Here is a 25,894-nt window from a genome sequence, read left to right as displayed (position 1 = left end):
GTAAGTATCATGTTCAGATAACTGAACTCCTATAAAGCAGTCTCCACATCTTTTCTGTCTGTCTCTGTATCTCTGCTCAAGCATTCTGACTGATATATAGATGCTTGGAAATCTAAGAGAGGATAGACTGCTTACAGCCAAGTTGTCTGAGGCCTACAGAATTTAGTATGTTAATAGTCTAATTCCAAGACCATGATTAGTTTATCTTATCAGAAAGAGCTACCCTTGCCCTTTCTTTTGATCTGAATAGGACAGAGTTTAGAGTTTGAATTCATTTACAGCATTTGAAGTAAAGCCGGCAGAAATCCATATCTACCTTACGTATACAGTAAAACTCCTATACCTGTGGGGGATGCATTCCCTTATTTTGGAGATAATAATGAACCCTATTGAAATAAAGGATTACTAGCTGAAGAATGCCATTCAGTCATACTGGAAGACCTAGAAAATGCCTAAAGAGGACATATTTTGCCAGACATTGATAAATGAAGCCATGGATAATAGTTCTGTGAATACAGGATCATACTGTATAGGTGTTAGCTTTGAACCTCAGTCATTTATCTGCAATGTGGGAATAATAATGCTGACGTACTTTGTAGAATGCTGAGATAATTGTTAACTGTATGTAAAGTTCCCAAAACATTTACATAGTGTTATTTAAATACTTAGTACTGTTCTGATGGCAGACATTTCCTGTACATTTAAGAAGGCTTTCGATGCTTCAGTGAAAGCTATATGTACGTAACACTTTATAATAAATGTTTTTGCAGTGATCACAACAATATGTGAGATGTTGAGCTGATAAGAGTCAATGTTCATTCTGCTGCCCTAAATATGTTTAGTAACATATTTAGATTGCTGTCGCCCAAGGCAGGCAACAAAAGGCTGGAAAATACCTTCGATTTCCTTCTCTTCCTAATGTAATACTGTGTGACCTCCAAAATGTGTGTTGGTGTTTGTTTGTTGCACAGTCGCTTGTGACAGCATCTCCACAGTTTTATGATCACTGATTAAAGTCTGTGTTAACTGCACAATAAAATAATCTATCCAGCTCAAAACCAGACTGTGCATATAGTCTATTTCCTTGTTTTCTAAATGTTAAGTTGTAAGTTCGTTATCTCTCCAAGAAAGATCATGAAGATCTTGTAAATATCTTTTTTAACTGTATATCAAAATGTCATTTTAGCAGAGAGGCAACTGTAACTGTGTCCAGTATCTTTAGTTTCCCTTTTGTAACCTTGGGATGAGGTTTTATATTATTTTAGAGACACAGTAATAGAGGTACGTAGTCTCATAAATGCTGAGAATTCATCTTGCTTTCCTGAGTAGCACTGCAAGTTCTATTTTAGTGACTGTGGTGGTGTTATTCATGAAACAAATATTCTGAAAAAGTAAGTATTGCACATGTTCAACGTTTTGGGCTGAGCTGTGGGCTGGATGTTTGACTCACACTAAAAGTTGAAGGCTGAGAATTCCTGGCCCCATTGTGATTCACTCTTCTCTATGTTAGAAATAAAAAGTCATTATGAAAAGTAGAAAATGTAAATTATCTTTCTCTGTTGCCGTATTCTCTTTTTCTGACATCACCAAATGCATTTCCTGTCCCAGGTGTGGAAAGCTAGCAGACTAACATTTGGTACAAAAAATGTGTATCACACCTCAAACAGAATCCAAATATTTGGTTGGAATGTATATCCAATTGCTTGACTTATTGTTAGTCCTATTTAGAATTAACCAGTCTGCAAAACTTTTGCTTTACTTGTGGTCAATTCTGCTGTGAACTTCAAGCCTCCATATTTTCCTCATGCTTTCTAACGTCTGTATTAGAATGAGCAACATATGGTCTGTAGGCCATATCCTGCTCCCCCAGGCTGTTTTTATGGGACCTCGAGTTACCCTCAAATACCATTGAATTTCAGTGGCAGACCACTAAAGGCCATTAAAACCAGCATGCTTTAAATAGATTTTAATGAGTTGTCACCAACACTCAATAGCAAACCAAGAAAATACCATTAAAGTAAGTATTTCCAGCTTGTTTTTATAACTTTTCCCACTTTTCTGCCAGAATTCAGCAATGTGATTTTCCACCAAATTTCAGCACTGTACTGGGTCCCAAGTTATGAAACTGGCTCCTAGGTTGTCTAAAGTGGAACACCGTACATATATATAATGCTACAGAATGTCCTCATTTGGGAGTTAAGTGCCACCCGAATACAGATGACAAATTAGCTCTGTTTCTGCAAAACCATCCGAAACAGTAGAACCGCCAAATCAATGCTTGGTTTCAATAATGAACTCAGTGGGAAGCAATTAACTGAAGTTTAGTCTTGATGAGATGCAGATCCTGTGAGCTGATGAGTCTCATCTTTGCAGATGTGATGTTGAATTTGTTCTGAACAACATTATAAGAATGCAGGCTCACTGTTTTTGACAGGGGTAGATGATTACAACTGTTTTTGGATCACAACTGTAAACATATCTAACCAGCATATCCAATGGTGAATAACCCTGCAAGATGTAGTTCAACTGTTTCTGGAGGGTCCACTTTGTCCACCGTTACTTAGGAGCAGTGATGCAGGATGGGAAATTTTCAAAGATTGTATCTTTTTAATGAAAAAATTGTAACACTCACTCAACACATGCATATATAAGAGATGCAGCTTTTTAATGCTGTACTGCAATCAGTCCTATGAGACAGGCTAAATTTGGAATATGAAGGCTAAAAATGAATGCACTGTTAACCTGTTTCTATCTCATAAAATCTCTTGTTTTGCAATCAGTCACATGTACATGTAATTAAGACTAAATATGATGATCTGTTTGTCCACAGACTCACATCCATTCCTTAGTGACATAAAATGTTCAACTCACTGCATTCAATCAATATTTTCTTAACTTGAATTGGACCTGATAAGTAATACATAGTGAATAAAACTGAAGGTATTATAGTTGCACCTTTAAAAAAGGCTAAACTGTGGGTATATCAGGTAATGCAGATGTGAGTAGATCAATAGGTACTGCTCCAGCAGGAAAGTAACGGCGCTCCATGCAGTCATGCTGGCCACATGAGGCATCTATGGACAGCGCTGGCTCTTTGACTTAGAAATTGAGATGAGCACCACCCACCAGAGTCGGACACGACTAGACTTAACGTCAGGGGAAATCTTTACCTTACCTCTTTAGATGTGGCCTTAAAAACTGTGTTCTTTCGGGTATAGCAATTTCATATTCAGTTCTCTTTCCATTGTTACAAATATTCCAGTAAAATAATTTCCACATAAAAAATTGAATGTGTTTGTATATAATATTTAAACCAAGTGTGATAAAGCTGACAACATTATTTAGAACATCAGAATTTTTTCCCGGTATTTGTTCTATACATAGCACTATAGCAAGAGTTGCTTTTTTAAATTATCTTTTAGCCATAGTGTGGTCACTTTTCAGTTGACTCACTCTGTACAATATGTTACATTTGCAAATCAGTCTTAATTAATATAGACTGCATCAAGATTGACGGGTGTAGTTCATATCACTCCAACTTTAAAAGAATATATTTGGTTGTCTCTTCATTTGCAAACCTGATTAAATTGTTGATGGAACCTAAATGGCTCAAAAGCCAAATAACTGCCCATATCAACATGCCCATTCTTTTGCATGCCCTGTTGAGATTTTTCTTCATGCCCTCTGCTTCAATAAGAGCTAGAAATAATCATTTGCGAAAGAGAGATAGGTGTGTGCTTTATTAGCTTGTCACAAATAATCTTACTATGTAGGTTTTATCTCCCTAGCCATCTTAATAGATTTTACTGATTTAATTATGCAAATCTTAGTTAGTTTACCTGTTTTCTTCTTATTGTGTATTCATGTGGGGTTTTTTTTAATGTTATACCCTGCTCTGAAATGATACAAAATACATAACAGGATTACTAATTTCTTACAGAGCGGATCCTCTATCCAACATGCTTCTGTCCTTTTCTACAAAAGAAACAGCTATTGCCTTTGCTGAAAAAAACGGTATGTAGGACAGTGACCTGGACCTGGACATCAATCTACTGGCAGACTGTCACATTCTGGACAGGGCAATCCATTGCCGCTCTCTGGGTGCATGATGAGGTGGTGACATGTGGTTTCTCCTTCAACATTACAAAAATATGGCTGTCGAGTAGGTGGAAATGCCAGTTGTGGCCAATAACATTGGCAGCCCATGCCTAGGACTGTGACTAACTTAGCAACCCTGTACTTGCATGATGCCAAAATGGGGCAGCCCTCCCCTACACACAATCTGAATGGGGAGTCTGGCTTTACCCTTGATTTAGCTGGTCCTGAAAACTGCCCTTCACATTCTCCACTCTGTCTCTCTCCATTCTTAACTTCCTCACCCCTCTTCCCTTCTGCCATTCTCCATCTTATTGCCAAGAGTATGGTAGGGCCCCTCTTGTTCCCCTGACTCACCGATATCTGTTGTGTTGGATGCCAGGCATTCCAGACTGATTTCTCTTTCGTGCATTGTCTATTTTGAAATGCTGCTGCCTTGTTTCATGGCTTTTGCTATTCCCAAACTCTCCTTCCCAGTGACATAACTGCCCAGGAAGGTATGTCATGCTACTATGCAGCCTTGCAAATTTTATACACACACACTATTGTCAGAAGTGAATAAACATAGCTAGCTTACCAAAGGTTTAATTATTTTTACTGAACTCTAAGAAATTGCAAAAACCTGTTAAAAGGCACATTTGCTTACTGAGTCAGAGTAAGCTTTCAGAACTGCCCGACTCAAGTCCAGTGAGTTCAGCACAACAGGTTGTTATGGCTCAAAGTCAGTAGAACAATATGTTGCATGTAGACATTTGTATTGTTGTGTCAGTTACTGATGCTCCCTGATACGAAACACAATTGCTCAAAATAAACCAGTGGAGATTACTTCAGAGAAATAGGTTTAGTACTAAGGAGCTGCTTTGAAAGAGACTCACCTCTAATAGCACTTATGTGCAGTAAGCATTTGTCATAAATAGTGTACAGTACGCTTATTTAGATGCTCAGATGCTACACTCGAGCTGCATTCAGTGGATTGTTGGAATCATTGGAGTCCTTTTCTGCAGGATTAAACATCTTCAGTTTGGAGTATTAGTGGCTAAACTAAAACATTGCTCAAATGTGTCACTCTTCCTTAGCATTTTACTACTTGGGGATTTTGAGGAGTTCTTGTAATCACTGACAGCCTCTTAAGTGTTGGCATAAAAAAATATCTGCCCTTTTCTTTATCTCATTTCCTAGAAACATTTGACAAGAAACTTAGTACTCACTGAAGTGAGGAACCAAGAGTGTTGGCCTAAAGCCCAGTGTAATGTGGGTGATACACAAGTTTTCCCATATGCCTGTGCCAGGGCACCTTTATCTTGGCCTACTACAAGCCTCACTAATTCCATGACAAGGCCCCCTGAGCACAGAGATTGCCAGGCAGATCCAGTGGTGCCAAATTATGTGGTAGTTTATGTGCTAGTTTATAACACTCAAAAACATGGGGCCATTAAACTCATTTTCACTCATGAACTCTAGAGTCAAAAGTTGAACTTGTCTCTAGGGGGATGAAGACTAGTGTGTAGAACCCAGGCCTGTCTAATATCTTCCTGCTTAGTATACATTTGCTGCAGGATAAACTTCGCTTAAATTATTCCTAGTAATGAATTATGCTAGAGATTTTCTTGTGTGCCTGTCTTCTTATCCTAGAACTTAAACCACTCTTTTCTGCTCATACAGCTTATCCAAAGAACATTTCTGCTAATCTTGGCTTTGTCTTGCTAGCCTCTGAGAGCAAATGGAAGCAGACTAGTGCCTGTTTGGGAGCAAGAAGACACATTTAGACTGGTGGTGTGACAGTTACAACTCAGATTGTAAAGATAGTTTATTTTTGTAAAGGGACAGCACCTTCTCCAAATTTCTATAATCTCAAAGTTTTAAGAATTTACATTCTAGAAGATGTAATCCCAAATATAACTTTCCTAAGCTCTGGATTTTTTTACCATGGGAATGTGTTGTTTAGTGCTCCGTTTAAGTCTGAGTCAGAATATAATAAACAAGTGACATTGGCCTAATGCACAGAGGTCTACTAATATAGTAAACACTAGCTTTGCCCAGCCACACGTTGCTGTGGCTTATGGGAATCCTTTGTTGGCCAGGTGGAGTAGCAGTGAATAGCCTTGCAGTCTCAAAGCCTGGCCGTTTTCTGGAGTAGCTGGAGCTTTTTGTTGTATGAATGTAGAGACATGGATGAGGGGTTGTGCTGCCAAGTTTAGTGTTTCTGGGATGTGTAGTTTTGTTGTTTTGTCCTAGGCCGAAATTTCATTACCCTTTTATATATATAGATGTAGGATTTGGATTCTCAAGAGAGATAGAAAATGTTATATAGAATATCCTCATTACAGAACATTCTTCTTTAAAAGCAACAAAAATGTACCCTGGGCTGCTCCAGGTGTTTTACCCTGTGATCATCACGCTTCTTAAGTTGGCCTTTCAGACTGGGCTGTTGGGCTGTATTTAAAACATCTGGATGGACCTGTGTTGGGAGTGGCTGATTTAGATAGAACACAATTGCTGCCATCCTGTTGATTAGCTAAACGAGATAATAACAGATGGTGGTTGATGTTCATGGTCATTGACAACTGAACGTGACTCCTCAAACTTACCTTCTCTGCCCAGTCAAAGGGTTTATGAGGTGCTGGGAAATGATGTCTGCAGCCCTCTTCCAGTTGCAGGGTCCCTTGAAACAAGCAGCAGCAGGAAGGTTCCCTGAGGATCTCTCCAGTTGCCTGTCCTCAACACACTGCAGCCCAGATAGCACTGCAAATGTTATTTCCTCAATGTGCCAATTTACAGTGACTTGGAAACCCCCTGGCTTGGGTGCCAGATTAGAGGCTTCCTTGTATTTATGTCTGATGATGTAGGACTCATTCATGATTGTATTCCCATTTTATATCATTTATTCATGCTCCTCTATGAATAAACCACTAATCTATTTTGAAGGAGTGTGCTGGGTGAAATAATAGAAACACAGAATCATTAAGGGCCTGGAGTTTCCCACTGTAACTCTCCTACCCATTATTGTCCATGCTACTCTCTTTATAAAGTTTCCTCTTGTCTCTTCCACACCATCTCCAAGGTCTCCTATATGTGCAGCATGGTAGTTTGGAGTTAATATTTCATATGCCAGAAAGAATAGCAAGCTCAAGTTGCAAACTTGTCCATACTGTAGCCCCGTAGATCCTTAATATTTTTGTTCCATGGACCCATTTGACAGTCTAATGAAGACTGTGGTGTGCTTCACAAAATAGGAGTAAGTCCATAGACTTCACACACATCCTTTTCTAGTAGTGAGTCTAATAACTACAGTACTTTTGAAGTTTCAGTTGAGTGGTTCATGAAAATAAAAATGTAGGCCACATCTTATATCACAGCCATAGTAAAGGAACTAAATTATATTTCATATCTTGTCTGATCCCCCAAACCTACCTCAATGACTGGCAGCCATTACCAAGAAATGGAGGCCTGTTTTGCTGGCAGATGGGGCACAGCAGGATGGCATTTCCATTCCCCACCCTCCAGCATCTTAAGTAGGACAAGGAATTGTGGCTGTAACCTTACTTCTGACTGTTGCCCTGCAAATCACTGAGGAGAGGGGACTGGAAACCTCGAACCGTTGCACCCTGATCACTAATAGAGCAGACTTGCTGACTCAGTGCAGCGGCTGACTGTTAAGGCAGGGTTGTGCTGGGTATTTGTGATTGTGGCAATAGTGCCACAATCATGAACATGATACCAGCCAGTTAATGGGTAAGTCTAGCTTAAGCAGGTTTGAAGCACAGACTTTATTTTTATTCACTTTAACACAAGTAGAATGTTTCCCAAATCAAGGATCCCAATCAACCTGGGTTCTTAATAGTAAATGTCAGTAATGCATCTTTTTAGTCCTTCCTGCTGAAAATGACAAGGATGAAAAGAAGGAGTTAGTGCCAGGGACATGGGACCATTGTGCACAGCACCATCTTCATGCCCACTTAGAACCCTCAAGTATTCAAGGCCAAGTGTGTCCTTCATAGAAGAGTAATACTAAACTTTGTGAAACTACCAGAGATGTCCACCATTAGAATTTGTGACTCAGAAAACCAACTTTCAATTCTCATTACAAACTGATTGTGAAATACCACGTTCACCAACCTCCAAAGAGTTGTGTGGTGAAGAATGGCGACAGGGCTGGCTATTGTTCTAGAAACATGTTGAGGTGCTACTTGAGCATATGAAGCTATTTGTGTATTTTTTATTTTGTCAATATGTATAAGAAGAGAATGAAAGAAGAACTTCTCCCTTTCTCCTACTTCCTGATAGCCCTCCGGATCCAAACACAGAAATTGTATTTATTGTGGGTTTTTTGCTAGTACGGTAGTTTAATAACTCCAAAATCAAGATGTTTTATCCTCTCTGAACTGCATCTGTTAGTCTGAGATTCCCCTTTATCTTCTATCATCATCACCTCCTCCTCTGTGCCATCATTATCATACTTCTCCAGCTGCTCAATCTGAAAGAAGGCTTCTGCTAGAGTAAAGGGGGGAAACCTCATTCAAGAGATTAGTGCCTTTTTGATTCCATCTGATTTTTATTTGAGGCCATGGAAGTGTTGGCAGTGTTCCTGGTCTACAGAGCAGCTGATTCCGATTTGAAGGCCACTTAATATATTCTCCTAAGCTCACCTCTTTGTCCTTCTTGCTTTCCTTGTGGCATTGTGGTACTCTGCTTCCATGCATATTTTCAAAACTTGGCCCGACATCAGATAGAGAGGTGTAGATGCATAAAATTACAGGATTTCATGCGTCAACTGTCAGTGCTGGTCCATCAGCAAGAGCGGTGAAAGTTGGAACATGCAGTGCCTGAGATCTGACAAACCTGAGAACAGGTGTAAGTCACATTTAAGGCATATCTGTCTTAAAGGATTATTGTTCACTGCCTTTTACAAAAGAATAAGCTAGTAATTACATATTATATATCAAATACGTGGGTTATTTCTTTTTTGTTAGCTCTTAAAAGCTTGAAGTTACATTTGTTTGTGTTGCACTTGCTCCGTCTTATCGACTGTATGTGTGTTGTTTAGAATTCTCCACATGTTTTTTCCTAGGCTGGAGCTATGATGTTCAAGAGCGGAGGATTCCAAAACCTAAATCCAAGTCTTATGGCGCAAACTTTTCTTGGAACAAAAGGACAAGGGTGTCCACAAAATAGGTTGGCATTGGCTGTCTCTGCATCTGACTGTGAATAAAGTCAGCTGTGCTGTATTTATAGTCCATGTATAATACATCTCTTAATCTCCTAATAAATTTGACCTTTAAACTACTCATGCATCTTGTGGTGTCTATTTAAAATGTTTTTGATGTCTCCAATTGAACCTGTTACAAACTTCCCTATATTTAGAGAGGAGATTTGGGGTGTTCATACCTCTAGGAAATTGCTATATGCGGAATTCATTAAAAGGAATGTCTGAAATGAATTACAACTTTAAAGACCAAGCCTTGGCTTTTGAGTAATTTTATAGTTCAATAAATACCCACCCTTAGACATTGAAAGGGTGTTAATAGATATTTCTCTAAATTTTTCCCATTTTTGTATAGAAGTTACTTTATATAAGAGTTGCAAAGTCAATTTCTGCTTCTTGTTTTGACCTGTCCTATAAAATGTATTTTCTCTTAGCATCTTCAAATGAAGGTCAGTCACATTCTGTCTGAGCAAAGATCGAAGGATCTTAATTTTTTTGGCACTTGAAGGTACCCTTTTAGTAATGCTTAAATTCCACAGCAGAAGCCCTGGCAATGCTTGCCCTTGATGCATACCCCAGAAGAACAGGCAGCTGCTGAGATCTGACTAAGCCGTTTGCTCTCCTTTCCTCCTGGATTGCAGTAAGGCAGCATTTTGCTGGGCAGAATCCTAGCTATGTATCCCAAGTAATAGGGAGGAGATATTGGAGCAAACAAATATGACAGAGAGATTATCTTGGCATCTGGCAAGACAGTGGTTTATACCACTACTCTGTCTCAGCCTTCGGGGGTGGTGGGGGGGAAACATGTGACCAATTTTGATGTTTTCTATACTTTAGGGCAGGTACCAGTGATTGCAATTCTTCCATCCATACACCACCTAGTGTACTGCTATGGTATGTGCACTATTTTAAATTACTAAGACACTGAAGCACAAGTAAGCTATTTCCATCTCCCAGGGCAGGTACAAATATAATTTTACTAACATGTTCTTTCTAGATGAAGAAGCATTCAAAAAGTGTCTTAATGGTGCTAAAATATGGAAGATTGGTACATAGCATGCTGAATAGCAGGAAGAACTCTGTTCCTCCCATCAGCACAAAAATTAAAATTGTTCCTCAACAAAGTATAACTGAATAAGAATCTCTTAGTCCAAGGGTTGAAAATGCAACCGTTGCACATTCTAGCATTGATACAATAGTCATGATGTTTGAATGATCACAAACTTTCTAACTGTAGATGACATTCATTTATTTAACCCACACCAGGCGGTCAAACAGGTATCAATAATGTTCTACTTATTCACTGTTTAGTAGCAGAATGAGAGTGATGTTGCTGTGGTAGGAGGGAAGAAGCCGGCACCCTCCCATGAGACAGGAGATCCAGGCCAGCATGATATTAAGGAGTTATGTGCAGATAAGTCCCTTTCTGGGTGGAGTACAAGTGGCTATTCACGTGTCCTTGTGCTTTGACCAAAGGCCATCCACCACCCAATTGCTTTCAAGGTTAAGAAGGGACTAGGCCATTGTTGTTTTCTCATGGAGAAAGAAGGAAGGGTAGAGGTGGTTCAGATTATGGAGATACAGCTGCTCTGAGCTACTTGGGAAAGTAAAGGGTAGGTTCATTCATTGACGTCCCTCATCCCTCCACCAAGCTGAAACTAGCTGTTGCTCCATGGTCTTCATCACTTTCTTCTCTCCCCTCTCTAAAATTAAGCAATATCAACAGGACCCCCTCCATTGCTTGGCAGCTTCCAGGCAATAAGAGGATGCAAAACTGCATGTAAGCTCTGTGCACATATAGGATCTCATCTGTGCTATGTCATGTACATGACATAGAAAGTTAGAAGGACAAGATGCAGAGAAGCTGTTTCTTATGTTCAGAACATTTTGTATTTTGAAATCAATTTTAAAATTTGCCAAAAAAATTAGGGCATGGTTCCAGTTTCATGACAGTGTTACTACATCATGCAGTATTGATGTGACAATTTTAAAGAAATCCATCCAATAAGTTGTATTGCAAAGTGTTACACTAATTCCACCTTTTATTTGTATGGGGTGATGAAAGTCTAAATTTGGACTCACTTTAGCTTTTTCCTTTTAATTTCCTGATAGGAACTTGTCTGGCTGATGCTCATTAATTCATCTGGCAATGTTTACTAGTCAAACCACCCATATTCAGTATTGGCCCCAAAAAGGTTATTATGCAACTAATTCACTTGTTGAACTCTAAAATAAAAAAGAGATGTTTTTCTAAAACAAGGCAAAGAGTAAGGAAATATATGAATGGAAAGGAAACTATTATGATTTCTTTTTGAAGCAAATGCTGCATGGAAATTAACTCCTCAGAAATAATGGAATTACCAAAAAAAATCATTTTTTTCTCCTTGAATCTAAATCTGTTATTTCTGCTAATGTCCATAATTCCATTCCATCATAGCTGCATGATATTGGTGGCTCAGATGTGTTTTAGACAGCATTTCAGTTTATTCTAAAACATTTGGAATGTTATTCTGGCATTCAGTCCAGCCCTAATCTAGTGAAGACCATACCAGCTACACCCCTTACCTAAAGACCAGTGAAAATGAAAAGTTTTCTCACTGGGAAATTGTACCCTAATACTGGTTTACTAGATTTGTTTAGTATTTGAATGGGAGATTATCAAGGAATACCAAGTGCTGGGGAAAGTTGAGGAATGATGAACCACCTCTGATAATTTCTTGCCTAAAGAAAGCACTGTGGAATTCACATGGGTAAACCAACAGGCAACTTGAAGACACATACGCACGAAGGTGGAAGAATCTCGCTAGTTGGCAAGAGTTTTTGAAGAACTCAAGGCAAAACATTTGTAATGTTAAATGAAAGTGTTACATTAGCTCATTATGGCCTACTCTGGTTGTTAATTCTGATTCAAGTAAGTAAACCCATTGAATTAATGGGAACAAGGTTCATTAAAGCTTAAACCTACTGGTAATCCCAGCTAATGTAGACGTATTGAATTGGGATTTGTACGTGTCTACTTTCCATTCAACTGTTGATTGGGTGGCCTGTGCTAGTTAGGACTGCCAATGGAATTCATGCTGAAGTCGGTCATAACCACATCATAACAGTTCCCATTTTTCTACCCACAGTGTTATGGGAACAGCAACAAAATATCAAGGTGATCTTGGATGAAAAAGGAAATGTAATACCAGTGTAATTTTGGCCTTATCTTCAACCAATTGTAGGCAACAAAATTGTATTAATTTTTTTTTTCATTTTAAAGCCCGCCTTTCTCCAAGGACCCAGGAGCTACAACAACACAGACTGAAACCTCCAGATCAATTTTCAAATTGTACTGTGCAGCATAGCATTCATATATGTGTGTTGTGCAGAGAAGATATAGATTAGTAGATGGAGATTGTTGGAACATAATTGTAATGTTCCCCTATGTTAGGGATGGACCGTAGAAGGCTGAACTCTTGGAAGGTCACAATCCCCACATTGCATCTCCTGGAAAAACATGTTTTGTCTTTGAATGTCCTCTAGGTCAGTGATTCTCAACCTGTTGGTCCCCAGATGTTTTGGTCTTCAACTCCCAGTAAACTGGCTGGGATTTCTGGGAGTTGTAGGCCAAAACACCTGGGGACCCACAGGTTGAGAACTACTGTTCTAGGTGGTGTGGGGATACATTTGTCATAATATTCAGCCCCCTTGGGCCTCCTTAAGCCCAGAGGAGGCCTTATTTAACAACAGGAAAGTAGAAGACATCTTTTCCACTTTCAAACAGGCCCATCCCTGTTCTACACTGTACACAAACTTTCCTGCACAAAATACAGAAACATGCCCTTCAGGAAACCTTTTCTCCTTTCAGCCTAGTGATCAGGATGTCAGAGGTTTTCTATGAACAAGGCTCTACCTTGGCTGAAGACCCAGATATTCCACACAAACAATGCTAAACATTGTTGAATAGGTTTGGACTTACTTCCCAAAAGCTTACCATATGATTGTATTGAAAATTTCAGATATAATTCCTTTACATGAGTAGATAGTGTGATAGAAAGTCGGCAGTTCTGCTACAGAACAATAGTGCCACTGTGATCCACACTTCTTTCAGCCCAACAAAAAAAGTTCCTGAATGTGAGCAGATTACTGTATGTATTTTATTTGTATATACACATCAAGATGCCAACCTACATGAGTAATTCCTTTTCAGTCCCAGTTAAACCATTTCCTTCCTACCATTGGAAGAAAAGTTTTGTGTTTTACTTGTTTGAGTTGTTTAAAGAGTGTGTTTTGTACTTTAAATATTTTATGTTGTTTGTCTTGATCTGTAAGTCAGTCAGAAAATAGTTGTTGATGGTTGGCCATATGAATCAATGTAATCAGGATTCCATTGCTTCAGAAAGGAGGCAAAATATCAGCCAATGCAGCATAAATCCTATATTCCCTACGTAAGCATCAGAACCTGGTGATGTCTTGCAGAGAAATCCTATGGTGAGGAGAAAGAAGAACAATAGTTTCGGTGTACTTCATTTCATACTAGTGAGATAGAAAGTGAGGAGAGTGGCTTTTTCCAGTTTTGTTTAGCCATTTTCAGTCTTTTGTTTGCTTCCTCCCTTCTTTCCTCCCTCAATGAGAAAGAAATGAACCTTTGAGGGTAGGGTGGCCTCTTGTTTCCATCCTTAGATGGGGAGACACAAAAAATCCTAAGAGCCATAGGATACCCTCCCAAGGACTGCAGGAACCCAGCTTTAAAGGAGGAAAGCAACAAGGGATATGAACGGTACATATTTTCTCTACATGAAACTTTGACAAGTGAAAATTTTTCCATAGATTTGATTTCTATAAAATGCCACTTGTGAGTCAAGAAAAGTTCTGAAAGATTAGAGGGGCATTTCTGTGGCACTCCTATGAACTAATTTCACAATGGGATATTTTAATTCTCTACACTTTCATAAAGAAGAGTACAGCATTCCTCACATACCTCCCTAATGAAGCACTTGTTCTTCTATGACTTGATTTCCTGTTATAAACATTTGAGTAAGTAGAGTTGAATGCAATGCATTGAAATTAAGTGTCCAACTGGATACAAGTGAGTCATTGCTTCGCCCTTCAGCCACTTACTTTGTGTAGTAAACCAAGAAGCAAGAAATGCATGTTTTGCTTTAAGAATAAATAATTTATTGCAACCAGATGTTCACTTTAAGAGAGGGCGTGCAGTGCTCTTACAGACAGCTTTTGGGTGTTTTGTAATATTATTTCAGATCAGTTGCAGTTTGCTAGGAATATCTCATCTCACTTCCATTCATCTGATGACAGACGAGACCATTTCAAGGTTCCTTCTGTCCCAAAATTGCATGGCATCACTTAAGACCAGCAACAAAAACTGAGAAAGGGGTTCACTTTCCTGTGGCCTAGATGTTGTTACTAATATGCTAATATATTTGAGGAGCCAACATGGTGAAATTCTCTGTGTGTTGAACATGGACTCTGGGAAAGCAAGACTTCATACCTCCCCCAACTGCCCTGATTTGGCAGAGATAGCTTTGATTAATCCTCTGCCTCCACTTTTGCTGCTTCTTAAATGTTCCAGATTCTCATTTCTCCTACTTTCCTCCTTTGCCCCCCTCCAATTAATACAAGTTGTATTCAAACTGCAAAACTGTCCTTTTATTCTATTAACCAAGTGGAAAAGGAGGAGATAAACCTCACCATCTCTGAGGATGCCTGCCATAGATGTGGGCGAAACGTCAAGAGAGAATACTTCTGGAACATGGCCATACAGCCCGGAAAACACACAACAACCCCTTATTTCCATAGTTTTAGCTATATTTTATTTTAACTCAATTTTGGGAGCTGCCTCAGGTCTCACATTAGGTAGCATATAAATCAAATAAACCAATCAATCAATCAGCAAATAAAATGCCTACTGGAAGCTCACAAACAGGGCATAATTATAATTGTTTCACAGAGTCTATATCCACAGATTCAACCATTCACAACTTAAAACTATTATCCTCCCAATCCAAAAACAAATCTTGATTTTGTCATTTTCTAAAAGGGACACCATTTTATTATGGCATTGTATATAAGGAGCCCCCAATGGCACAGTGGGTTAAACCCTTGTGCTGGCAGGACTGATGACTTGAAGGTTAGGTTGCTGACATGAAGGTTGCTGTTTTGAATCCAACCCGGGGAGAATGCGGATGAGCTCCCTCTATCAGCTCCAGCTTCATGTGGGGACATGAGGTAAGCCTCCCACATGGATAGTAAAAACATCAAAACGTCCGTCCGTCCCCTAGGCAACATCCTTGCAGATGGCCAATTCTCTCACACCAGAAGTGACTTGCAGTTTCTCAAGTCGCTCCTGACACACACCTGTGTGTGTGTGTGTGTGTGTGTGTATAAATGAGACTTGATCAACCATGGATTTTGTTACTCCTCACTTTCTCTAACGTGACTGGAGACTGTGAAGATACCCTTCAGGGAGTGAAGATCCTTGCTAGGTTGGATGGCCTACCCAATTGACTTTCAGCTCAGGACAAATCTAATACCCTTTCACTCTTGATTTTAGCCAAGTATGGTGTAAGAACAGAAATATATCTAAAATTTGGGAAAATGTCAATGTGCCGAGTGCCTTCAAGCTCTCATATGAGGGCATGCAGCCCACCATCACCTCTACTCACATGATCATGAGGAACATCTAGACTGGACCACACATTCTCCTCCCCATTGTAAGGGATTCCTGACTCCCAGCATTTCTTTTTAAAATGCTGAAGGAAGAGAATGAGAATCAGTCACCCTGCTGCTCTCAGGGAAATGCTAAACACTTCTTCTGATGCGTGGGGAGCTGTACAACAAACACAGGGTACAGACACACGTGCTTGCCTTTGTTTTGCTTAATGACTGGCTGTTTTAACACATCCCTCGGTCTAATTTTCAAAGAACCATGTGTTCTCTACACCAACAGCAAACACACCCCATAAATAATCCAATTAATCTTCCTCTTGTTAGTAATAACTGGAACTTTCTTTTTCATGGGCTCTGATTCAGTCCATGCCCCAGTAATCTTGACTGCCAATCCCTTATCCATGCAAACTGGCTCGCCATCATGGGAGCACACGTAACTTAGCATTTTGTTGCTGTATAGATTTTTTAAAAACATTATGTAAGGTAAACTTCACCCTAATTGATGTGACGTGAGGAACAGAACTCCATTTGCTCAAGCCTTTGGTGGTTTGCTCATATCATTTGGTGTTTATTTCCAGGTATTTTTTGCTTTAATTGACTGAGGGACTTGGATTATAGGCAACCTAAATGTTTGGTTTTTACTATTCCTGTACAATTGCAGTCTTATCTAATTCTAGGTGCTGTTTTTATCAAATATGGTTAAGCCACGTAGTAGAAGATAGGCAATTTTAGTAAATGATTCAATTCCTATTAAAATCTAAATTTACTTTTGTTCAATTATTAAGTGTGGACATGGAAAGAACTGTTGCAGTTTTGAAGAGATTGCCTGGCATCTTACATTGCAGTGAGGGATTCATAACCTAGAATTATGGATGTGTAACTGCTTTATAGGAGCCCCGGTGGCGAAGTGTGTTAAAGCACTGAGCTGCTGAACTTGCAGACCGAAAGGTCCCAGGTTCAAATCTCGGGAGAGGAGTGAGCGCCCGCTGTTAGCTCTAGCTTCTGCCAACCTAGCAGTTCGAAAACATGCCAGTGTGAGTAGATCAATAGGTACCGCTCCGGTGGGAAGGTAATGGCGCTCCATGCAGTCATGCTGGCCACATGACCTTGGAGGTGTCTATGGACAACGCCAGCTCTTCGGCTTAGAAATGGAGATGAGCACCAACCCCTAGAGACAGACATGACTGGACTTAACGTCAGGGGAAACCTTTACCTTTACCTTAACTGCTTTATATTCAGTATGATCGCCATTCAGAATTGTGGAACTATTGCCACAAGTGCAAATTCTGTCCCTTCCAAAACCTAAATAGGCACTAGCCACATGGAGCAACAGAGGTCTGTTAGCTGCTGATTGGGATGGAGCAATGTGGCATTTCCAATTCTGTCGCCCAGTGATCCATAGCATTGGAAGTCGGACCCTGTCTTCACCCTTCATCACACTGCAGATCTCTGGCAGGAGGTGGCTGAAATGTGCTACTGTACTCTGATCACCAGGAGAACAGATTTCTGTTGCCCAATGCAGCTGCTGTTAAGGTAGGTTTCAGGATTGGGTCAGGAGACATATTCTTAACTATGACTGTGAAGTATAATCTCAATAGTACCGTATATACTTGAGTATAAGCCGAGTTTTTCAGCACATTTTTATGCTGAAAAGGGCCCCCCTCAGCTTATACTCAAGTGAGGGTCCTGGCGGGAAGATGTGGGGCCGAAAGAAGCCCTTTGCAGGGCTTCTACAGGCTGCGTGCCTCCTTCCCTTTCAGTACAGCAACCCAGCTGGATCTCTGTTCCGAGAGGGGAGGGGAGGAAGGTGCGGGGATCATCAGCAATTCCTATGCAATTCCCCAGTGTTCACTCAACAAGATCAACTTATTTTCTAGAGGTCCCCTTTCAGTTCAAGTGCTGTCATCACCAATGACGTCACAATGGGGTTATGGGGCTGTAAACTATATCAGGTGACACCACCAGAGAGGTGGGAACACTACAATGATGGTTTATAAAAAAAATTCTGCAGTGTTCCAACATAAATGTATTATTTTTTTATTAAAAAAATCATGTAATTAGATGTAACCACCAAAAACATTTTTCTAAAGTCCAGCTTCCATGATTGCAAGTCTAAAACTCTGTTACTTTGCTTTTTGAACCTTTAATACACATGCACTCCAGTCAAATCTGTCATTATTAAACAATTTCAAAGACACTTCAAATCACATAGTTTCTTTTTCACACACTACAAGCACACACTGCTGTTTTCATTGCTACTAGTTTTTTATAGGCACTGATTTTGTTAGTTTTTCTGGTATTTTAGCAATAATATTATGAACTGATCTAATACAGGAAGAGGTCGATAGTGGTGACACTATGAGTTGCCATACTGGGTGACACCATTGGTCGTTACCAAAGTATTCTTTTGAAAGCATTTACAATAGATATCAGAAATCTTTTGGTACAACACAATGATTATGTTAAAATGAAAGGGAAGAAGGAATTGGCAAACTCCCTTTTCTGTGTGACTAGACCAGGCATGGACAAACTTTGACCCTGCGGGTGTTTTGGACTTCAACGCCCACAATTCCTAACAGGGAGTTGAAGTCCAAAATACCTGCAGGCCCAAAGTTTGCCCATGTCTGGACTAGACCCTCTTCTACAGCTCTCAGGATAAGGAGTGGGACAAAAATAAAATTCATCCTCAAGGCAAAAAAGTTTTAGGATTTTGCTTCTGTTCTTTTCAATTTTACTTAGAAGATACATACATTTTTATTCATCCCAAAATATTTCTAGTTAACTCCTGATACGATCAGAGACTTTTTATATCAGTTCCCAGAACTGTAAATTTATCCCAGTACAGATAACACAAATAAAAAACTGGAATTTTTCAATCAGTCTATGTGCACCCTTAGATTTATAATTTCTCTCCAGCAATTTTTGCTTATAGTGGCTGAAATCTGAGAGAGAGAGAAACAACTCCTCAGTTACCAATGCCACAGATTGCTTACTTGTTTTGGTTCTGTGTGGGTTCTGTGCTGAATCATAGAATTATAGAATCATAGAGTTGGAAGAGACCTCATGGGCCATCCAGTCCAACCCCCTGTCAAGAAGCAGGAAAATCACACTCAATGCACCCCCGACAGATGGCCATCCACCCTCTGCTTAAAAGCCTTCAAAGAAGGAGCCTCCACCACAGTCCAGGGCAGAGAGTTCCACTGCCGAACAGCCCTCACAGTCAGGAAGTTCTTCCGAATGTTCAGGTGGAATCTCCTTTCCTGTAGTTTGAAGCCGTTGTTCCGCATCCTAGTCTCCAGGCTGGAAGAAAACAAGCTTTCTCCCTCCTCCCCTCACATATTTATGGCTATTATGTCTCCTCTCAGCCTTCTCTTCTGCAGGCTAAACATACCAGCTCCTTAAGCCATTCCTCATAGGGCTTGTTCTCCAGACCCTTGATCATTTTAGTCGCCCTCCTCCAGCTTGTCAACATCTCCCTTCAACTGTGGTGCCTAGAATTGGACGCAGTATTCCAGGTGTGGTCTGACCAAGGCAGAATAGAGGGGTAGCATGACTTCCCTGGATCAAGACGCTATACTCCTATTGATGCAGGCCAAAATCCCTTTGGCTTTTTTTGGCGCCACATCACATTGTTGGCTCAGGTTTAACTTGTTGTCCACGAGGACTCCAAGGTCTTTTTCACACGTACTGCTGTCTAGCCAGGCATCCCCCATTCTGTATCTTTGCATTTCATTTTTTCTGCCTAAGTGGAGTATCTTGCATTTGTCCGTGTTGAACTTCATTTTGTTAGTTTCGGCCCATCTCTCTAATCTGTTAAAATGGTTTTGAATTCTGCTCCTGTCTTCTGGAGTATTAGCTATCCCTCCCAATCTGGGCCCAGGAAGGAACCCTGTGACACTCCACTTGTGACTTCTTTCCGGGATGAAGAAGACGCATTGGTGAGCACCCTTTGGGTTCGTTTGCTTAGCTAATTACAGATCCACCTAACTGTAGTTTTGTCTAGCCCATATTTGACTAGTTTGTTTGCCAGAAGGTCATGGGGGACCTTGTCAAAGACCTTACTGAAATCCAGGTACATTACGCTACATCCACGGCGTTTCCTGCATCTACCCAGCTTGTAACTCTATCGAAAAAAGAGATCAGATTAGTCTGGCATGATTTTATTTATTATTTATTTGCAGCATTTATATTCCACCCTTCTCACCCCGAAGGGGACTCAGGGCGGATCACATTACACATATAGGCAAACATTCAATCCCTTTTAACATAGAACAAAGACAAGACAAACATGGCTCCAAGCGGGCCTCGAACTCATGACCTCCTGGTCAGGGTGATTCATTGCAGTGATTCATTGCAGCTGCTCTCCAGCCTGCGCCACAGCCCGATAGGCCCATATATTAAAGAGAAAAAGTAGCCAGTGGAATGGATCTATGGTTTGGCTCCCAGAACTTGAAGAAATATTGCTATACAGTAGAGTCTCACTTATTTTTTTATATATAAATCCGTGTTGAATATTAGCAATGACCGCATTTGTTTCTAAGTTTTTGCAGACCACTTCCTTATCTATCCTTTCCAGAATCTTGCCTGGTATCGACTGATGTGTGTTTAATGTTCCATCTTGGCTGGCTTACAAAATATAAACGAATGTAGCTAGATGCCATGTTAATAGCCATGGCTTGATGCTATGGAAAACTGGGAGTAAGGCACCAACATCTTTTGGCAGAGAAGGTTAACAGCTTGGTAAAGCTGCAACTCCCCTGATTCCATAGCATTGAGTCATGGCAGTTAAAGTAATGTCAAACTATATTAATTCTACAGTGAGGATGCACCCCTTGATGCCTAAAAGTAAAGTCAAGGAAGAGCTGGAGAGAGAACCTGTATGGAAACAAAACCTCTCGTCCTCGAAATGTTACAGTGAAGCCCAGATTGTCACAACGGATCAAGGTAACAAGCAGAATTTGTTTGGCTGTTTATTTTTCTCGAAATGAGCAGCTCTCCTGGTGAGCGCAGGACTGTTTACATTCCAACTAGCTGAAAGATGGTGCCAAGCATTTCAATGCCGCTCGCTAATCTGATCATTATTTGTGTGTAATTACCAACTCAACAGATGAAAGAGAAAGGGAAGCCATCTATCAGAAGTCCAGGCCATAGGTGACAAGGATATCTATCCTCTGCAACTGTACAAACAAACAAGAGAAATACAAGCTGAATGTACGTGTCCCACTAGTTTGAGGAAGCACATGTCTGGAAATGGGGTCCACTGAGAGTCATTTTAGAAAGAGACAGAGCTTTAAAAAAATAGAAGACTCCATTAAAAGTTGTACAATTTTAACTACTGGCCTTAATGAAGAATGAACGTTTGCCTAGCAATTCTACTTTCCTTGTTAAAATGCTCACCAAAGAGTCACCCACTCCTTTTCCTCTGGAGATTTTCCTTGGTTCCCTCCCCTTGTTTGTTCCTTGTTCTTTCTTGTCACATAGATTTTTTAACAACTGTAGGCTCCTATTTTTCTCTTATTGACATAAAGTTCCCACGTCTGACAAGCACTCAACTAATAAACAGCGATTTTGGTGTTCATTTGTTGAATGCTTCTGATAATTAGGTGATTTGCATTATATGTAATCTCAACATGATAATTACACACTCAGAGAGAGACCAATTACATATAAATCAGCATTTTCTTTCTTTTAACAAGCAATCATTAGGATACCATCCAGCCATAATTAAAGATCTCTGTGCTCTACAGTTCTTGTCACTGAAGCCAATACAAGCTGAAAATGCTCAACTTGGCTTCATTTCCAGCAACTATAGAGTCAGCAAGATTATGAGGAAGGAAGGAAAGAAAGAAAGAGTTTCCTGCATTCAGATAATGAAGATGTATTGGAGCAGATCATTGCTGAAATCAGCATAGAGATATACATATGCAAATTCAAACTGCTGCTCTTACATCTGTTTATATTTGAGGGATTAGGTAGAATAAAATATAGATGAAACTGCCCTATCAAACAAAGCAATGCATAGGCATGCAAACACAAACATACAAGATTGGTTAGATCCACCTTCTGCAAGACAACTCTGGGATGAGAATTGTTGTCCAACACATCTGCAAGGGACTAGGTTTAAGTTATATGACTGGCTACAGGACTGACCATCTGCTGAAGGGGATTTAAGAGGAGCTGAAGGAGAGCAGGATGAGCCCAGCTGATCCCAACACTGTCGCGGCACAACTTTCCTTTCTAAGCCACTGGACAGATGAATGTGTGTCCTTTGACTGATTATCTCTTGCTATACATATGGATCCCCAGGTGCTGAGTGGAGCATTTTAATATTACCAGTCACTCACTTTAGTATGTTTTTTGCTGGGTTGAGGGACCTAACTGGGAGCCTTGTGGGTTCTGATAATTTCCAGACATCTGGGGATTTTCTTGTTGACATGTCTGGAGGGCTTGTTGGTGCCTGCTCTGCCTTGATTTTTCCATGATAATGAGACATGCATCCATCCTGCAGCATCTTCTATGTTATTGCTTCTTTAGCTAAATAAGTTGGGAGACCAGCAATTCCCCGCTCCCACTGTGCCACTTGCTTTTTTACTTTCCTGTAAGCTCTCTGGGGACCACCATGAAGCACCACTTGGAGTAGTACTATGGTGTGTTACGTCATGTACAAACTCACCACAGGCAGACTGTGAAGAGAATATAGGCATTTAAGAATGATGTCAGTGCATGTGTTTGTGTATACCTTCAAGTTGCTGTCAATGTATACAGAGGTATACAGAGGTTTCTTGGATGAGGAATACTCAGAGGTGGTCTGCCATGGTGCCCCTGAACTATAGCCTACAATCCTTGCTACTCTTTGAAGGTCCAAATAATGACTATGTCTGACCTTGCTTAACTTCCAAGATCAGATGGGATTATGGGCCTTTATGGTACTTAGGCCATATCAATGCATGCACCAGTCCTGAATTGCACCACAAGGATGCCACCATTCCTTCTGCCTCCTTTGATATGCAGGATGAAAAAAGCAATAAGGCACATGCACCATAGACAGATGGCAAAGGAAAAGGCTTAACTTTTTATATGTCACACTTTGCAAGAAGAAGAAAGATAAAATTAGTTCAAACGGTGGCATAAATACTACATCATGAATAATTCTAATGAAGCACATTGTATTAAGACTAATGAAAGGGAAGAATTCTTAAGGATCTGTTCTGTGCCAGCCAGACAAACACCTCTGTAATGAAGTCTGCCACCCTGCTTAAACTCTCTTTCTCTCTCTCGGGAAATAGTAAATGTCTTGTTCCACACGACACATACACTGTTGCACCCCTGTAGGCAATTTTAATCTTCACATTTGTAATTAAGCTAGTTGTGAAATGAGGAAGGTATCCAAGCTACGGTATTTCCTTTGTTGAGCAGTTTCATTAAAGCTAAAAAGAATTCACTTAAAAGAGTAATTGATCATTGTAGAATGTTTTGTTCTTGCTTAAATCTAGGATTAATGAAAATTAGCAAGGATGAGTACAAGACAACATTGTGAGGCTTAAGAGAACCTATACCTTCCTAGATGTGATACAACTGTTTGTAACAAGAGGGAGATCTCAAAGATTCCAAGATAAAAATGTTTCTATGAGAATCTATGTTTCAGTGTGTACATACATGCACACACAAACTTATGTTGAGGAGCACAGGGTCTCGGTGATAGTCTGGTAACAGTCCTGTTGTCTCTACAAACTGGCACAGATCCATTAATGGGCCTTTGCTGGTCACAAGTGTTCAACCAACAATGGATCCACCTCACAGTGATCCACCTCCTAACCATTGCAGTGCCATAGTAGACTGCCGGATGCTTTCCATAATTTAATAAACTGGTAATTCTATTTTAAAGGATTTAAATCTTGGTATGACTCCCCTCCAAAAAGGAAACCATGGTTCTGCAGAATAAGCAAGACATTATTTTTAGATGCTCACAGACCAAGTGTTTAATGATCAGTTGCAGAACTTTGCCCTAAACGGATGCCAACCTCATGTCATTGGTTTCCTAAACCTGCCTTTCCCATTTCCAAGCCTATTTGCTCATGTCCATTTTTCTGGCACCTCATCCATTTCCAAGAATTCTTGAAGACACAGAGACATCTGCAACCTCCTCCTGCACACAATGGGATTTAACTCATCTGACCCTGCATACTTGAAATCATTCACAGTAGCTAGGTGGTCCCGAGTATGATCTTACATTCAAGATGTGGGAGAAGACTATGGAAAAAATGGAATCGAGTAGCCCTGCCATCTCTTTGTTTCTTCTTAACACATCAACATTTCCAGACTTTGGACCCATTTCTTCCTTGTTCACCTTTTAAAGGGCTGCAACATCTTTATGGGTGTCTGCCATCTATTCTGGCTCCCCAAACCAAGCATTTTCTGCACATGGTCTTTTCCTAAATAAGTTTCATGGTTCCCATGGCAATCTTTTGAAATTAATGTGTTGTTCCTAGCACCCTTGGGAGCTAAGAGGGTGTAAGGACCCAAATCTGATACTCTTCTGACCTTTTGCCTCTCTCCCACTCATAATTAAACTTCAGCTTAGAGGATTTGAGATCGCCATTCTCTCTACATAACTTTTTAAAACTTCTTGAAATCTGAAGAGACCTATGGACTCAAAAACTTGCAAAGAGATCTTGGAGCTTTTACTCAAGCAAGAGTGAGTAAGCTGTAAACTGCTGTGCTTGAAGGCCATTGTGGGGGGGGGGGGCACTGCAGGAGTTGGTTTGCCTTTATCGTCTTGGCAGCATTGAATCAGTAGTCCATGTGCTGCTATTTTGTCCTTTTATAGGGATTTGAGGAGAGAACTGATTTCCCGTCACTTGGCATCTATTCCAGGCCATTCATCTTATTCTTATCTATCTTTTTCTTTTAGAAGACCAAGATAACATGGTGGCATCTTCATCTGCAAAATTCATAGTGGGTATTGTTAAAAATAGATTCAGCATGGATTTCTGTGTCCTGATTTTATACAGTTTTCAGAATGTCTTGCAATGACTATTATATAGACTTAACCATAATGCCTTATGAACATTGTAAAGTAGGAATTTTAATTTTACTAAAATGTTAACAAGCTAACATGTAACGGCTTGTTATTGATGCAAATCAAAGGTCTATCCCACTGGAACCTGCAGAGTGTGCAACTCTGAAGTTACCATTTCATCCATACCCAATTTTTAAAAAATGTATTTGTGCCATGAACACAACTGTGCTCTCACAATTCCTTCTGTTTCACCTACTAAAGGTATTGCCACCATATGAATCTGGAAATTTGTCTTACAGTCAGCATGGCTAGTTTTGCACCCTTAATATGAGGTTTTCATGAGAGACTAGAGAACTTTTTTGGGGGGGGGGGGGGGATCCACTAACTTTTGTGAACATGACAATTTGCACCCAAAACTCGTGCACATGCAGGTTTGCATACTCATTTCAATGGTAAGACAGCTGCAGTTATACATCCCTTTGTGTTGATGAAGATGTGCATTCAAGTGAAGTGAATGAGGAAAAGCATTGTGAGCAGTAGCGCTTTTTTTGTATGTGCATCAAAGCTTCAAAATTGCAAGGAATTGCTGTATCAGAGCGCATAAATGCAAGAGAGCTCCAAAGCTTCAGCCAGGAAGCCTCACACAAATCCTCAGGGAGAAACATTCTTCTAGTCCACAAGTTCTGCCCTTTCATTTATTTATATGTCTCGCACACATAGGAAAATCCATTTGAAACCCGACAAGCGGCTAAAATGTTTCTAGAAACACAGTGAGCCTTGCTATTTCTAGTCATAACGTATTATACGCTAGCATTAAGAATAAACAATCTCTACAAACTATGTTTAAAATGGCTTTTCCTCGAAGACAGGCTTTAATGGCTGGCGCAACTCTGACTCAACAGTTTAAT

General features: G+C 40.1%; 1 protein-coding gene across 1 annotated transcript in view; it reads left to right on the top strand.

The window, feature by feature from the left end:
• Window positions 1-9,378, top strand: part of ndufs4 (NADH:ubiquinone oxidoreductase subunit S4) — a 73,977-nt gene extending 64,599 nt beyond the window's left edge. The window contains exons 4-5 of the mRNA XM_008102800.3: window positions 3,941-4,014; window positions 9,164-9,378. Coding sequence (XP_008101007.1) covers window positions 3,941-4,014; window positions 9,164-9,267 — 178 coding nt within the window. The 3' untranslated portion in view covers window positions 9,268-9,378. The remainder of the gene's footprint in view (window positions 1-3,940; window positions 4,015-9,163) is intronic.
• The last annotated feature ends 16,516 nt before the right edge of the window (window positions 9,379-25,894 follow it).

Source organism: Anolis carolinensis, chromosome 2, assembly GCF_035594765.1.
Source record: "Anolis carolinensis isolate JA03-04 chromosome 2, rAnoCar3.1.pri, whole genome shotgun sequence".
Classification (NCBI taxonomy): domain Eukaryota; kingdom Metazoa; phylum Chordata; class Lepidosauria; order Squamata; family Dactyloidae; genus Anolis; species Anolis carolinensis.
The sequence above is the reverse complement of the archived record's forward strand: the minus strand, read 5'-3'. Positions and strand labels throughout refer to the sequence as shown.